Genomic DNA, 17,103 nt, shown 5'->3' with positions numbered 1-17,103 from the left:
TCATCTCCATGATAAAGTCCAGTGTGGATGTTTTACTAACAAACCAAAAAGAACACTTGACTCTGCAGTCCATTCATAGTTTGATGGGTGCCACGACCGGTGAGGATGTTGGCCATGAAAGAACTGCAACGTTTTCAACTGCACAGCCATCGACCACCAACATTTCACAAGGCAAAATGAACAACCTGATCAACGCCATGCGTTGGCTGCTCAAATTCAGCCTAATTATCTGCATGTGTTTACCCTGCTTAACTTAGCCACCTTGTTAGAAATTCCATCTAACTATACATTTTGTAAAAAGCTTGTCATTTTATTTTAAAGCCTGGACTCCACCTGCTTGAAGCTGTCATCTTTCTAATTCATCTCTGAATCATTAAAGCCATCATCCACCTCTTTGACCTTTACCTAGGAAACACAAGTTTATATTAATAGTATTGATGTCTATTCAAAAGTATGTATCCTGGTTAGCAAAACATGCTGGCAGAGTCCAGATATAATGAAGATGAACTTTATTTACATATTTCCTGGCTTCATTACACAAAAGCAATTGTTTAGCACAGCGACTGCACACTTACAGGAGTGAAAATGGAAGATGGTAGCTTTGCATTTTTAACAGCTTCCACTGTTCTGGAGAAGAATACATTTCCTAAACCTGGGTAAAAACAAACTGTCTTTTAAGATCTGAGCTGATTTTTAAACTGCGATTAAAAATATACTCGGTGGGGGTTCAGCAAATGTGCGCTCACTGCTCTTTTAGAGGGTTGTGAACTCGACACACACGAAGCGATACCTCCACCAAACAAGATATTTGTTGTAGTCCCGAGACTGACTTGTGGAAGGCCGTCAATTTTTATTTTGGGGAACAATTTATGAGACATGGAATACAAACACTCAGCACCACTCGTCGTTCCTCTAAATCGTGCAACAACAGCAGTGAACTATTTTTCACTCAAATTTGGAGAGAAAAATTTCACTCCAAACATCGCGTACACTGCAGATAATCCATCAATATAATTTTTTTAATGGGGCCTTTGCCGACTGTGATTGTCATGCTGGGAAAATTATTAAATTCGGATGGATTATCAGTATGTGTGCGGTCCACTTAAACCCAACTTAATTATCCCTAACATTATACATTTTGGCCACTTATCCCAGGATTATATGTTGCCACACTTATTCACAATCTGCAACTCGCGAATGAATTAACGTATCTCCAGATTTCTTATTTTATTTTTTTTTCTTGGAACGATCCTCTTAAATTTGCTGAAAGACTCTCTTTTTTGCTGTTTTTGCTCTCATGCCAAAGCCCTGTCTAATATTGTAGAAAGTACTGCTTTGGCGCCATCTTGTTGCCAAGTAGCTATATGAAAGTTACGCAAAGAGCTTCTTTCACACAAGCCATAGTCCAAATTCAAATTTTAAAAAGCAGAGCTTTGCCACCATCTATTGGAAATTGTAAGCCTTTGAGGTGGGGGGCATCAGTTCTTCTCGCATTTTAGCAGCAGGGCTCGGGCCCAAACTCTGTAATTGAGAATTGACTTAGTAAGATGAAGAATTAAGATTCAGGCGGGAACCAAAGGGTCGAGCTCAACCCCTGATTAATTTATTCATGAACTGATAAAGAGTGGTGTCCCAAGCGTTTTTTCCATGCACTGCATATTCTTTTAATGAAGGGCAACCACAAAACTGTCCACTGAGGATGCCCAAGTGTTGTGGGAATGTGTATTACAAATTGGATACCTGCAACTTTTCCCTCCTCCTCCCGCTGTATGTTATACCAATGTGCCCTGAAGCAAGGCACTTCACCTTCCAGAATCTACTGAAAGCCACATTTCAGTGGAGCGATGCAATGCTCTACCAAGGTAATAAATCGGATCGATGATCAGCAAGGAGCTGCTGGCCACTACTTGGCACATTATGCAGCCTAAAAGCTTGTTGAGAGGAGTCGACGATGCAGCCATAATGAAAGATTGATGCGTTAAAAAAAAAAAAAACGAAAAAAATGTGTTGGGTGGTATGTAAAACAATAAGGAAGCAGTTGGCAAGGGGAAGTGTTGAGAGGGAGTGTGAGCACATAGCCTGAACACTCCAATCCCCCACACTAAACAAGGCGGGGGTGCTAAACGACACAATAATGATGGGGGCAAAGTTGGGGTGATGGATCAGAGACGGCATACAGTTGCACTGACACTCGCTGTTCAACCAATTAAGAAGACCATCCACATTACAAACATTCATAAAAAGGGAAGTTGTTGATTATGAAATACAAATCACGTTTATTGATGTGACGTCTGCAAGAATTTCTCAATTTTCTTCATTTTGGGCACATGTAGGTGGCTTGAGAGGAAGGAATCCAGGAAACAAAAACAATGGAAATCATCATATTGTATGCTATAATTGAGGATGATAGTGTTGTCCCACTATATGGCTGTCCATCATTATCATCATACATTATTATAATTAGGTTTTTTGATTATATGTTAGTATTTAACTCATTGACATTTGTTTGGGGGGGGAAAATGTGGTGTTTTTTAACATTAATCTCTTTTGTTTTCTGGGTCAATTTAACCGTATGCTTTAACTGGGAGTGATAAATATAAAGGTGAAAGCAAGCACGCTTGAATTCATTGGAGAACTGCGTGAACTCGAGAGTGGTAATCACTAGTGATGGGCAAATGAAGCTTCAAATCTGCTTCATGAACCAGTTGTGGTATTTTTGGACTCTAGATGACGCTCTCTGATTAACATTGGGCTGAAAGCACACTGACTTTTTTAAACCCTTGATTTAAACCAACAGTGCCACCAAGAGGAGTCAAAAATAAAACAACTGTTTCATGAAGCAGATTCGAAGCTTCATTCTCCCATCACTAGTAATCAGGCGCGAAGGAATAATTTTAAAGTGTCTAGGAGGTGTAAAACTGGTACTACGACTATCCATTCACTATCAACACCGACTATCCCGCTCAGGGTTGCAGGGCGCTGGAGCCTTTCCCAGCTGACTTTGTGTAAAAGGCGGACAACACTTTGAACAGGTTGCCACTTAGTTGCAGGCAAGAAAAACAAAATTTCACACTCACACTGACACTGAGTAAGAACTGAACGCTGCCACGACAATGTTAGTAACTAGTACTAGTGCCAATTAATGTATTCCTGCTGCTCTTAAATCTCTTGTGTTGTGCATGTATAAATGTTTTAAAATGTTGATGTTGTGCTTCTGAATTCGCAACTAGTGGAACATGTCTCCTGTTTAGGATTCCGTCAATGTGCCTCAATTAATTGTGACATGAGCTCTTCATAGCCAGAGCATAAGTGTTTGAAACTGTACCTCAGAGTGCTCAATAAAATGAGTACACCCCAACAGATTTGCTAAAAAAAAAAAAAAAAGGAGCATTTCCTTTCAGCATCAACATTTTCTATGGCTTACAGCGGCATGCATCACATGAAAGAAATTAATTTGCTTTGAATTGCTTTTTAAATACAGTTTGCTTTCATCAGATTTTTACTTGACTTGATTTTTTTTTAAATTATTACCACTGACCTATGATGCTGCAAAGTTTCAGTGACTTGCTCGCTGTAATTTGATGCTTAAGAAGTTTTGTTCCCATTGTTGTTGCTACTGGAGACTATAATTTCCCTGGGGATCAATAAAGTGCAGTATCTACCTATAAACTAACATACTGCAAAGCAGGACCAAAATTTCATCCCTCGTACAATATTTTTTTCAACTTTCTCATATTTTAGATGAAATGATCATGAAAGACAGCTTTCTCATGTTTCATCATCAATTCATCTATTAACCTAACATACATGTTTTGGGAAGATAGGAAAAACTGAACGTATATCCAGAAAAAAACATGCAAGCACGAAAACACACAAGCTCATAGGATTCAACCCTAACAACTCAGAACTGGAATGCAGACATGCCTTACACGATCAATAGTGCAGCCACGTTTTTCATGGTATGTTATAACATTCTGCAGTTTTGGAATGATTTATTTAGATTCTGTCCACATCCAGCCTTCTTCTGCTCCTCTACTACCACTGTCAGGAAGAACTGGAGATGGAGAACAGCATAATGGACATGTCCTTAAAGACAAAGTGGGAGGTAAGCTTGACCCAACGTATTTTAAGTACCTAAAAAATCTATTTTAAGAATACTCACATTATTTTTTTTAGACGCAAAGGTCCTCGATTCATAGTGAGACCCATAGCAATGATCTAACAACAAAAATGCTTTTTGTTCGGCAATCACCGGTATTCTTCAGGAATGACGTCACACGAAGAACTACGAGCTGCCAGTTGCTATTGTAATGCATTGCTTCTTGTCCAGTTAGCTGCTCAATGACATTGTTTTTACGTTTTTTGGGCGAAATGTGAAAAAGGTGCTTGTCTGAAAGTGCCCACAATTGACTGGCGACCAATCCGGAATATACCCCATCTTAGGGTTCTGTCATGATTTGTATTTGTTATTTTTGGTTTCGTATTTAGTTTCATGTTTTGGCCTTGTGTTCCTGTGTCTTGTCTCGGCAAGTCTATTGTGTCCACCTGTGTTCGTTTACCCAAGCCCTTGTGTCAACCAATCCGGTCCTTCCAACCCTCCGTGTCTTGTCCAGGTGCTCCTTGTTGTCACTGTCGCTTGTCCCTGTCGCTGTCGTCGTTGTCTAATGTTCATGTACCTGTCTCGCAGTCCAGTTTAGTTTTGTTAAGTCATTGTGTTTTGTTCGTGCCTGTTCGTTTGTAGTTTGTGATAATTTAGTTTTTCCAAGTTCTAGGTTTGCCTTTCGTTTTCGTTTAATAAAAAACCCTTGCGTTTCCTACTCCTCACTTCCCTGCATTTGAGTCCTTCTCAACCTCAACCACAACCCGGTACGTGACAGAATGGACCAACAAGAACAGAAAGCAACCGGGGAACTAAATACACACAAATTGACGAGACAACGAGGATAACCTGGACAAGACACGGCGGGTTGGAAGGACCGGATTGGTTAACACAAGGGCCTGGGTAAACGAACACAGGTGGACACAATAGACTTGACGAGACAAGACACAGGAACACAAGGCCAAAACATGAAACTCCGGTTTCCTTCCAGATTCCAAAGACATGCATGGTAGGTTGATTGAACACTCTAAATTGTCCCTTGGTGTGATTGTAAATGAGAATTGTTGTTTGTCTATGTGTGCCCTGCGATTGACTGGCAACCAGTTCAGGGTGTCCCCCGCCTACTGCCCAAACACAGCTGGGATGGGCTCCATCATGCCTGCAACCCACATGAGGAGAAGTGGATCGCAAAATGGATGGATGGAAAGTAAATGTTCCCTGAAGACTAGGAAACGAGTAAATATTTAAAAAAAGATTGGTATTAGTGTAAATTATTATAACAACCTTTGTCATATTGACTACTTTAATTCATCATATTATTGTGAAGTTTTTTTTCATTTGTTCCCTTCTCTTCCCAACAATGTCCCTCCATGTCTTTCTAAAGTCAGAGGAAATGAACCATGTGCGGCCATTGATCCAGCGGCTCACACATGAATGCATACGTAGGGAAAAGCGCAGCCGCCCACATGCGCACCTTACCTCCCTGCAAGAAAGACAAAGTGGGAGGTGGATCATGTTGGACGGAGCCACCGACCTGCTTGTTGAGTTAATGAGCTTTTATTGACTTCAGCACCTGAAGTGGCTGCTGTAACTTATCACAGTTAGCACCCAGACACACACACACACACGCACACCCACACAGAGATGTATAGTGTTTGTGTGCAATGCTCCGTGGGCACACTCACATTCAACTTATAGTAGTTCTGAGATTCAGAGAGGTTGCAAAGCACCTGAGTTGTCAATTAATTGTAATTTTTCTGCTTGCCAAGACATGTTTGGAAATGGAACAGTTGGAAACTGTTTGGTGAAGACCCTTTTCTATTTTAGCATGATTGTACCCCAGTGTAATAAGCAAAGTATAATTGGATGACGTTCGTGTCAAAGAACCTGGGAGCCTTCACCTCACAATAGGGTATGATGTCACAAATGTTCTTTTGGGTCCATGAACAAAAATTCCAACCAAAACACTTCAACAATAAGACTATAGCTTTCACCAATGACAACTCTGGCTTACATGGTTCCAGTATTCCGCAAATGATTAAAACACATTACTCACAGCATCTGGTGATTACAGATCAAGGATAAGAGCTGTGAAGTGGGCATGTGGAGTACCATATTATATGTGAAATGTTGCCCACTCTGCATTCTGCAAAGGGGATTCCCCCCATCTGTTGTTGTTTTTGCAAGCTTTTTTTCCCCAAATAGGTTTAAGTATTTCCTTGCCCAGTTGTGGGTTGGGGAGGAGCAATGACAAATACTAAATAGTGGAGCTAGCGGCGAACTTGCCCCTCGGTCTAACGCACCAGCTACTGACCATATTTTTTTTCCCCAATATCCATATTCCTTAGTGTGAAGTTAGAACAGTGGAGCAAAAGGAAGGACAAAACATCACAACACCTTGACTTTGAGTAGTTTGCTCTTTGATTCTTTGAATGGATTGAGGGAATCTGTCATGGAACATGCAACTTGATAGTAAGATCATTTCAATCACTTGTGACTTTCCCTCCTTATTGCATCCAATTTGGGCAAACAACAGCTTACAATGTCTCCAAGAACAGTCATGGGGCAGAGCAAAACTTCATGAATTTATGGCATCCCCATCACAAGTGGGCGGAATATTCTGAGAGCAAGAACACCATTCATTGTTATGCCTGCAGGTACTTTAACCTTCCAAAAATGTGTTTTCACTTCAAGATATAGGCAATAAAAACTAGGAAAGGGCTTGTTCAAATGAAGGCTGCCCGAAGCACACATCAACTCCATCGGGAATTTTTAAGAAAGAGAAAAAAGAAAGAGCTATAAAGGACCACAAAACAAAGGAAACGATGATCCGACTGTAATGCTGAACATGTCGTACACTCATTTTTCTGGGATCTGCCATCATTAGCAAGTTCTGACAAGCTTGTTAAAGACAAATGACAAAGTAGCCCTGAAAGTTGAATGAGAGTCAAACCAGAAACATAGATTGGACTCTCCAACAAAGTCAAAGCCATGGTACACATAAAGTACTTAGCGACACAAGGTGAGTGTAAAAGTCATGGGGAAAAAAAGGTTGTGGGCCACATACCTGGATAACGCTCTGATGTACTTTTAGAACTCCAATTCTTTTTCCAACAACAAAAACATCAACTATAGAGTATGACGAGACAGACGAGAACAACAGAATTGCTCAGATCATTTTCCTGGCCATGTCACGTTTGTACCGCCACTTCTTGCTGCGCAGATTTAATTTCCATTCAATTCAATTACATTATACATAATGCATTTTTCAATCTGAGAGTGGGAAAAATCGGGACTCTTAAAGGGGTAAAAAGGGAGTGTAGGACATTTTACATTTGTTTCCATCTTTGCAGATTTTCTACCACGCTGCGTCAATGTAGTCTTATTTTTTGTTGTTGTTGGCTGTAATTGTGCTTTTGCTGGTTGCCACAAAGCTAAGCTGTGTCCAGCTTCCTTTTCCTCCCACGGACACACATGAGCTGAGGCATGCAAACACACACAAGCACACGGGACATATTTTTTTTATGGTAACGTCACTTCATATTGTTGCAACTCGTGCCGTGTATTTAAACTACATCCTCTGTCATCTGTAGAGGGATGCAGAGAGACCAAAAAATCTTAAGAGGCTAAGACGAATGCAGTGGAAACTCCACACTACATTGGTTTAATTTCTAAGCAGTTTTTCTTGTTGCAATAAAAAAAAAAAAAACAACAAACAACTTGTACTCCGCGGCTTTGCTGGTCACACAAGAACAAGCAACGGTCCGACACAACATGAACACGCGTTTTAGCCTGCACACTTCATTTTGTGTTGTGTCTGGGCAGATTACTTTGAGATGGCCACAGTAAAATGAAATCAGATTGGACCCCCCCCCCCAAAAAAAAAAACAATAACAACAACAACATATTCACTACTGGAATGAGGATAAAAGACTGCTGAAAATAAATGAATACAATTTCATTTTAGTAACTTAGTAAAATGGTGCTTCGGCCAGAAGAGAAAGCAATGCATGATCTGACTGCACGCCTCTGGTATAAAAAGAATGGTAAAACTAAAATAAAAGACATTGTAGAATAGTACAGATTGTGTTGTATAGTATTGCTGAAATTTACAATTGTTTATTGTCTTTCGGTCTTAAATGGCCGGCAAACGACAGCTCAGCCACTTCTTCAATCAGGCCCACCGAGACTTTACATTTTGTCCTGTTGTATTTTTTCACTCATTTTTCCATTTTCCATTCGTGAGGTAAATTGTAGTTTAGGCTGACTCCACGTGACGTCCTGCTCTCTTTCGCTCTTTCGGCATGACTCTCACTCCTATAGCGTTCACATTTTGGAGGTTGGTTACAATTAAAAAAAGGGAAAAAAAACATAACTCTAACTAAAGTTGGACTTTACTAATTTATTAAACTGTTTGTTACCCCGGGCGGCACGGTGGACAACTGGTTAGCATGGTCGTGGGTTCGATTCCGGCTCCGGCCTTCCTGTGTGGAGTTTGCATGTTCTCGTGCCTGTGTCGGTTTCCTCCGGGTACTCCGGTTTCCTCCCACATTCCAAAAACAAGCATGGCAGGTGGATTGAACACTCTAAATTTCCCCTAGGTATGAGTCTGAGCGCGGATGGTTGTTTGTCTCTGTGTGCCCAGCGATTGGCTGGCAACCAGTTCAGGGTGTCCCACGGCTACTGCCCGACGATAGCTGGGATAGGCTCCAGCACCCCCCGTGACCCTAGTGAGGAGAAGCGGTATAGATAATGGATGGATGTTTTTCGCCCCCTTTCTCCTCATGGACTCTTACGATACAGAGGACAATAGGGGGATTTGACCTTTGCACTAAAAAAAGGAACATATACCACAAGCCCATGAACTTTACCATGAAGCTAGGCTGTCACCTTTTCTTAGCAAATGATAGTCCAACATTAATATCTGGATTAGTTTATGCAACTTGAAGTTTTTAATGGACTTTGACAATCTGTAGCGATGGAGAAGTACACGGAGACTTCAGACAGGCAGGCTAATGTGGGGTATATTGCGTTTGTTTGGAAGTTTGGATCCTTATAAACGTACAACAGCAACATTGGATTGCTGACTGTATATGTGTATTTACATAATTCTGTGCACAATTCCAAAAACAAGTCCAAAAACGGTGATTAATTGGCACCAAATTCATGTGGAAATCCCTGCCTATGACCACTTCACCATATCAAAAGAATTAACCTCTCCAGAGCTGATTTATATGAGAAGGAGGAACTTTGGAAGTGAGCAAAACTACTGGGAGGAGCGCACACCGCTTCTTTGCTGATCACGGTGAGGATGCACGGCATAAAAGCACCAGTCGGGATATTTACAGAGGCTCAAGTGGGAGACGTGCACATTTATTTGGATTTAGGATCGGCTCCAGTTTTTCGACTGTAGGCGATGTAACTACAACACGCCGCTGAAACTACAACACACCATTGAAAATCCAAGATGGATAGTAAAGCGCAAATTTAGTTTTTAACGCTTTTTGTTTTAACGGTCTGAATCTAATTGTTGCTATTAGCCGTTCTGTTCTCCTACTGTTAACTATGGAGGGAAGGGGGGGGGCGTTAAGAGCCGGGGCCGCCTGCTGGCTGCCCGCTGTCATCCGCCGTCTTCCTCCTGAGAGTTGACGCAACTTGAGCGTAGCAAAATGTCTGAAAAATAACTCTGCAGCGTTTGTGTGCGCATTCATGCTCTTGTCCACTTCAGTCCATGTAAGTGGAGAATCGATTGGTTTGAACAGAGCGCTCAGCAGTATTAGCTCCTTAGGCAACAGGTTTAAAGGGAATGTTCTGACCACAAAATGTGATCCACGCAGTCACGTCATTTGCCATTCAACAATATGAGTTGATTTTACAGTGGTTAAAACACAAAGAAAACATTTCTAACCCTTCTACTGTGCAGTGAAGATTTTTTTAAGGCTGGCTGGCAAAATTCCCAAATGCAATTGTACTGGTAGGAAGGGATTTCAACACAATGTTGAATGGTTCAATAGATTAACTACCACCTTCTCAGCAAAATCCTACAGAGTCGTATTTAGCTGACTTAATAAGATTTAATTTGGTCGATATATGGAGAAAGAAGAACCCTAATAACGGATTATATACTAACTTGGAGCAATAAAACAGGCTCTAGGCAATCTAGACAAGATTTATGGCTAATATCTGATAGTTTAAACACGGGATGTTTCATGTCAGCATCTGTGCAACGCCTTTAATTGATCATAAAGCCATATGCATAGCTGTTAATTTCTCTGCAAGGCTCATACTCACCTCACAATCAAGCGAGTGGAAGCCTAACTGTTCATTACTACAAAAGATTGAAGTTCAAAATTAGATTAAGGATGTGATTTCATTCGACTGGTCTAAAGCAAACAAAGAAAAAGGTTTTGGGCTTAACTGGGAACTTCTCAAATATGAGACGGGAACATTTCTAAGAAAGTGTGGTGCTCAATCAGTCAAAGCCAGTAAAGCGGAGGAGTTGAAGATTGTCTCTAGCATAACCAACTTATCCCGCAAACACCCCCAGTCCTTCACAGAAGAAGAAAGAGAAGAACTAGCTCACTCGCAAATTAAATTGTATCGCCAAATAGCAAAAGGAGCTTTCATTAGGTCTCGCTGGAAGTGGCTGGAAGAAGGAGAGTAACTCTCCTGATTATATAATAACTCTCATCATTTCTACATCTGAGAGAAACATCATTCCACCAACAACGATATTAATAAACGAAACATTAATACAACTATTACTGAAGATCAGCGCAAAACTGCTCAATTTTCCTGAAAGAGCTCTATAGCCCTAAATGAAACCCTACGGCTACTGTTAATTTCCTAAACTCCCTTTCAACAAAGACGATGAGGCGGACAGAGAGATCAATGGCAGGCTTATATAACCACTAAAGAAATACAGAAAGTTATGAATGAACTAAAAAAAATTCAAAAGAAATAAATCTCCACGGTTTGATGGACTGTTATCTGAAATGTGTTAGTTGTGTGTTACTGATTTGACTCCCTTTTTACATAGACTTTTTGGAATGTATTAAGAATTAATGTCTCCCCACTACCCTGACCCAAAAAATAACTCTTAATTCCTAAACTATATAAGGACAAACTACTCTGAGATAATTGGCGCCCAATTTGCTGACTGAATAATGATTTTATTTATTTTTTTATTTTTTTGCCCAGATGATTAAAGTTAGTTTTGGACTCTACCATCGATAAAATGATGAAAAAACATTTTTTCTAAGGGATGGAAACTAAGTCTCTATTGCCATAAGTTTTCTAATGCCTCTGATTCTCAATAAGTGTAAAACTGTGTCCATTAAGAACAGTAAAAATGAATCCGTTTACTTGGGTATTACAATTACCAAAGACCAAGCCCCGGTCTGCCCCTCTCTCATATGGTGTTCCACAGGGTTCTATTTTGGGGCTCTTGCTGTATTCACCGTATTTGCTGCCCCTACAAAAACACTGAATTTCCTACCACTGCTACGCGGATGACAATCAGATCTAAGTCCCACTAAGAAAAAAATATGCTTTCTCCTTAGGACCACTTTTGCCCTGTCTAGAGGAAATCAACGCCTGGTTGTCACTGAATTCAAACGAAAAGAAAACACAAGGTATGGTATTGGGTCCCAGTGACCCTTATACATTCCACCCTGTTGACCTGGGCAACCTGGCGTTTCATCTGAAGCCAACAGTCTCGAACTTGGTTTTAAATTGCATACTGACTTTACATTGGACTGGCAAATCTGCTGTTTTTAGATCCAGCTTCCTTCATGAAGCCATTCCTTTCTCAGCAGCAGTTAAGAATAGTAATCCATGCCTTTGTTACATCCCAGGTGGATTACTGCAATGCATTTTATTTCCCACTTGCCAGTCCTGCCTCAAGTGTCTCCGGTTGGGGCAAAATGTGGCTGCTCGCCTTTTAACTGGAGCTCGGAAGAGGGAGCACGTAACCCCAATTCAGGCCTCTCTTCACTGGCTCCCAGTGCACTTGAGAGTTCATTTTAAGATACTTCTGTTTGTCTTCCAATTTGTAACGCCTCACCCTAGCGTACCTTTCTTTGCTCCTCCGCACCTACACACCAAGCTGCTGCCTCAAGCCTGAAGACCAGACACTAATGGAGGTGCAGAGGAATGAGCAGAGCCTCAGAGGGACTCAAGCCTTATCTGTTGCAGGTCCTTCCCTCTGGAAAGACCTTCCATTAAATGTTAGGAAAGTCCCCTCTTTGTCCGCTTTTAAAACTTTGAAGACACATCTTTATTCTTTGGCTTTCGACTCAAGATGAGATTGTCATGGTTCTTCTGTTTTCTGGTGCCTACTCAAAATGCGTTAGTATCATTAATTAATTTTAATGTAGTGCTTTTACTGTCGTTGTTGTTGAATTATTGTTATTTCATGTTTCATGAATATAAAATGTTTTGTTAAAGCGTCAGCTGTTGTGAAATGTATTATATAAATGATCCTATTATCAAAACAACTAAAAAAGGAAAAAGAAAGCGCTGAACCAGAATGGGGGCAAATCACCATTAAAGTTGACTTGAAATCCCGAAGAATCGAGACATAGCCATAAACTATTCACAGTAGAAAGTCAAGAGGCTCTCAAAATAAAGTTCTGAAAACAAACAAACGTTCCAGCATCCTGCCCAAAACTCTATTTGACCAGAGCGAGGTCATAAAAATCTTCCAAAAGATGGCAGAGAGGGTGCTCATGTGAAGTAGTCAGAAAAATCATTCTAGCCTCACCTCCTTTGTATTATTTATTTTCATAATCTATTAATCAAGTGACCATTAATACATTGGATGCATCTTTCATTCTGGAACTCCTTGTAGTCTGATGATTTCTTTAACGGGCTGTTTGGTGAGTATGTGTGTTGCACTCCCTCTCAATTACGCACCCACCATGTCTGCTAAGATTACATGTAAGGGTATTGACAGTGAAAACAGTGGTCACTCAAGGTCATTGCTCTTGTCATTTTATGTGGCGTGGCAGATTGAAAATTCTGTCCTGGGAGCTATGAACATGAGTAGTGCAATATGGTAGAGAATGAGCCAAAGGACTAGTGAAGAAAGCAGACGTAAGAGAGAAGCTATAGCAAGAGAGAATGCAGCCACAGAGATCATAACCTGCATCTATGAAGCCTGTCGGTAAAACGGTCGGACCGCATAGGTCACTCACTCGACACATCCACTTTAATGTGATTTGAAGCTAAAAGAGATTGCAGAAAAGCTCTTAATCGTTGAGAATAAAATCGACAGTCGAAGCGGTGAAAGAGAAAAGCTGCAATGGAATGAGAGCGTGCATAGAAAACCTGCAATTTTCTGAAGGACAAATGAAAAGGAGCTGTACCTCCAACAGTTTCAAGGGAAGAACTTTTTACAAGTGTTGCGACAAAGAGAGAGAAGGAGGCCTTCAAACATTTCAACGTGTGGAATGAAAATGACAAACATAGGAATATTAAAAGGGAGCAACATATTGGGCAATCAGTCTGCAGAATAGATGTGCAGTTATAATCCAAACCTCAAAACGGAAGTGCACCGTGGCGTCAATTATTATTGCTTTTTTTTTCTTAATTTAATTAAACTTTGGCTGACATCTTAACTTCAGTTTTCCTGCTCGTTAATATGACATTTGTTCTTTTTAAACCTCGTTCATCTCAGGTTTGAATTGATCAGTCCTGCAGGTGCGTCACTGTCGTCTTTTAGGACACTGCGGACCTCGAGAGCCGCTGTCCTGCACGTTTTAGATGTTTTCCTCCTCCGACAAATCTGATTCAATTCATTAGGATGATTATCAAATTATTATCAGGCTTCTTGCTGATAACTGGCTGCTCATCCAATATATTATACGTTATCACTTTTATTTAACCGTAAAAAGATAGAGTACCAAGGCAAGAGTGTGAAAATATCGAGATGCTTAGCTCACTTCCATTCACTTGAATGCAACTGGCGCAGTGTGTACATATCCCGCTTACATTTTGGCAAGCGTTCCAGAAAGCTTTAGTATTTTTTACACAGGTACATGAAATTCTGAATACAGTTAAGTGTTGTTGTTAAAGACAATACATGTACAGCAGCTGGGTCCCTCTAGATTGAAACCCAAAACTCTATTTTTGTTGTGTGAAAAAACAATATCCATTTTGACTGACAGCAAACTGCAATGTTGCTAAATTGTGCAAAACCAGTGGTCGAGAATTTGCCCACCCATTAAAGTTTCTGAACATCGTGCACAGCGCAAGAGTTCAGTCGGGAACGGCTGCAGTTTTAGTCTCTCAGTGTGTGACAAACCTATGACACAACTTTAATGCACGCTAAAAACTGCCCTGATCTTTGTGTTGGGAGAAGAAGGTGGGAAAATGGTTGAGAACTGCGAGGGGAGAAGATCGCAGAGACAGCAAAGTAAACGGCCTAATTGACCTTTACAAGGGTTCCAATGGAGAAGCTTCCACTTGCAGTGTCTGCACTGCAGGGGGAACATGTGGGAGGAAGCGAAATACTCTAAGAGTTCTCGAGGGAGAACAATTAAAATATAATACCCAGCTCACCAGTGGACAGCTATTAATGTGATTTTGGAGTCACTGATAGCCCCATATAAGACTGCAAGGAGCTCTCTCTCTCACACAAACTGTATCATTGTGTTCCAATATACAGTATTTCCAGAGAAGGTCATTTCGTCGTCCCAGGGACCAAACAGTCCATCTATATATATATATATAATACCCAATTTGGGCAGCACAGTGGGCGACTGGTTAGCACGATGGCCTCACAGTTCAGAGGAGCAGGGTTCAATTGCATGTTCTCCCCGTGCCCGTGTGGGTTTCCTCCGGGTACTCCGGTTTCCTCCCACATTCCAAAAACATGCATGGCAGGTTGATTGAACACTCTAAATTGCCCCTAGGTATGAGTGTGAGCGCGGATGGTTGTTTGTCTCTGTGTGCCCTGCAATTGGCTGGCAACCAGTTCAGGGTGTGACTCCGCCTACTGCCCAATGACAGCTGGCTTAAGGTGAGAAGTTGGATATGGCATGAACTGATCACTCACACTCATATATACTGTAGACAACAGGGGTCAGACTCCGGTCCTCGAGGGCTGGTATGTTTTAGATGTTTTTAAATGATCAGGATTGCTCCAGCAGAGCTTACTGAAGAGCTGATCATTTGAATCAGGTGTGTTGAAGGAGGCCAACATCTAAAAAAGCACAAGACCGTTGAGGACCAGAGTTTGACACCTGAGCTATAGAGAATTAAGTGACTTGAATAAATGTCAGGGAAGCCAACACAAGCAAAGGGATAACACGCAAAAGCCGCACAAGAAGGCCAGTCGATATTTGAACTTTGTTGCTACAATGCTGTCCATCACTCAATCAATGGAGACAAATGGGTAAATGTTTTAGTTTGGCATCACATGAGTGTGTGTAGTGTTTTACAGCTCGTTATGAACATCCGCCGTGGCTACAAAAAGAAAAAGAACAAACTGCCATCACAAGCAAGCGTTGGAACTTAAATTGTACAACAAAACACAAAAACCGCCATGCAGCTGCTTTATCACTGACTCACTCACTTCCTAATACCGCTATACGACATCTTATTTTACCGCATCTTTCAGGAGTTTTAATGTCCTTCATTCTCTTTCATGAGTTGAAGTATGCACACCTTAGTATTTCTACAAAAGACGAACATAGATTAGAAAGCATTATAGCTCTTGTCCTCATCCCAGCCGACTTTTGAGTAAGAGGCTGGGTACACCCTGGGCTGTTGGCCAGGCAATCGGAGGACACATTTAAACAAAGAGCCATTTACGCTAACATTCACATCTAATTTGAGTCTTCAATGAACCCAACATGCATGACATAACATGTTTCTGGAATGTGGGAGGGTGGCGATGAACTCGTAAGGTCAGGGAGAACATGCAAAGTCCACGCAGGAAGGTCAAATTGAGCAATTCAAAGTTTGAACACAGAACCACAGTGTTGCCTCACAAATAATAAATAAATTAATTTAACAAGTTAAATATGCAAATATGTGGGCTTTCTCTCTCATACACACATACATTGCAATACATAAAAGTCTATAAAAGTGACAAGTGACTGAGTGAACTATTAGAGGCTGTTTTTGTGTGGAAAGAAAGACCTGAGGAAAGTCTCATGAGACTCCGCTGTGAGGAAGAGGAGATGGGGAGAAGAGGAGGGGGACAGATGCTATTCATTTATCTCCATCTTGGAACTTTCTTGTGTGTTCCCCGGCTCTAACCCTTACGGCGTCTTGCTCCCGCGGGACGCCTTTCCCCGCCCTCCGCATCTTCATTCCACCGCCAGAAGATCGTAATGATGACAAACTACGAAGGCAGCTGATGCGCATTTAACGCACGTGACTTGGACATGGAATATTCAGTGTGACAGATAGCGTCTAATTGTTAGTTAGGCAAAAGTTGAAGAGCGGTTAAAGACGCATGCGCCAACTTGGTTGCGGCTGATGATGGGACGGAAGTATGACAGTCCGGAGAAAATGATCTAAAATTCCAGGCAAGTTATGAGTCAGCATCTATTTACAGCGAGACGCAGCCAGGTGTGTTCTACAAGCTCCACTCATGCCCACGCAACCCCAAATCTATTTTGAAATAGATTGAGCATACACGTTACCTGCAGCAGAGTGCTGCTGAGAATGAACACTTTGTGAGGAACTTAGACGCAGCTCGTCAACCCAAGTTTTTGAAGAAGGGCTCTACTACACGACATACTCAACTTATTAGAGGTTATTTCGAATACAGTACTTACGCAGAAGGAAAGCAACAGGCACGAAGAAGCAAGCAGAGTTCATGGTGTTGAAACGTGTCCCGCAACCACGCAGAAGATTCCCCACGCTTTGTTGAAGATCAAATCAAATCAGTTGGTATAGTGTCTATTAAAAGTCTTTCTCTCCTGTTTGGTGCAGCGTTGTAGTCCGGAGTGAGTGAGAGGATGCACAGTGCGCTCCTCTGATGGGGAGGG

The 17,103-nt window shown here is 41.3% G+C and overlaps 1 protein-coding gene across 1 annotated transcript in view; it reads right to left on the bottom strand.

Annotated features, from left to right (window-relative positions):
* The window catches only part of nrn1la (neuritin 1-like a), a 72,572-nt gene extending 55,491 nt beyond the window's left edge, over window positions 1–17,081 (bottom strand). The window contains exon 1 of the mRNA XM_088299090.1: window positions 16,891–17,081. Coding sequence (XP_088155216.1) covers window positions 16,891–16,933 — 43 coding nt within the window. The 5' untranslated portion in view covers window positions 16,934–17,081. The remainder of the gene's footprint in view (window positions 1–16,890) is intronic.
* Between the last annotated feature and the right edge of the window lie 22 nt (window positions 17,082–17,103).

The sequence above is a fragment of the Idiotropiscis lumnitzeri genome, chromosome 6, assembly GCF_059441095.1.
Source record: "Idiotropiscis lumnitzeri isolate Australia: NSW breed Sydney's pygmy pipehorse chromosome 6, RoL_Ilum_1.0, whole genome shotgun sequence".
Classification (NCBI taxonomy): domain Eukaryota; kingdom Metazoa; phylum Chordata; class Actinopteri; order Syngnathiformes; family Syngnathidae; genus Idiotropiscis; species Idiotropiscis lumnitzeri.
This window is presented reverse-complemented; position numbering and strand designations above follow the sequence as displayed.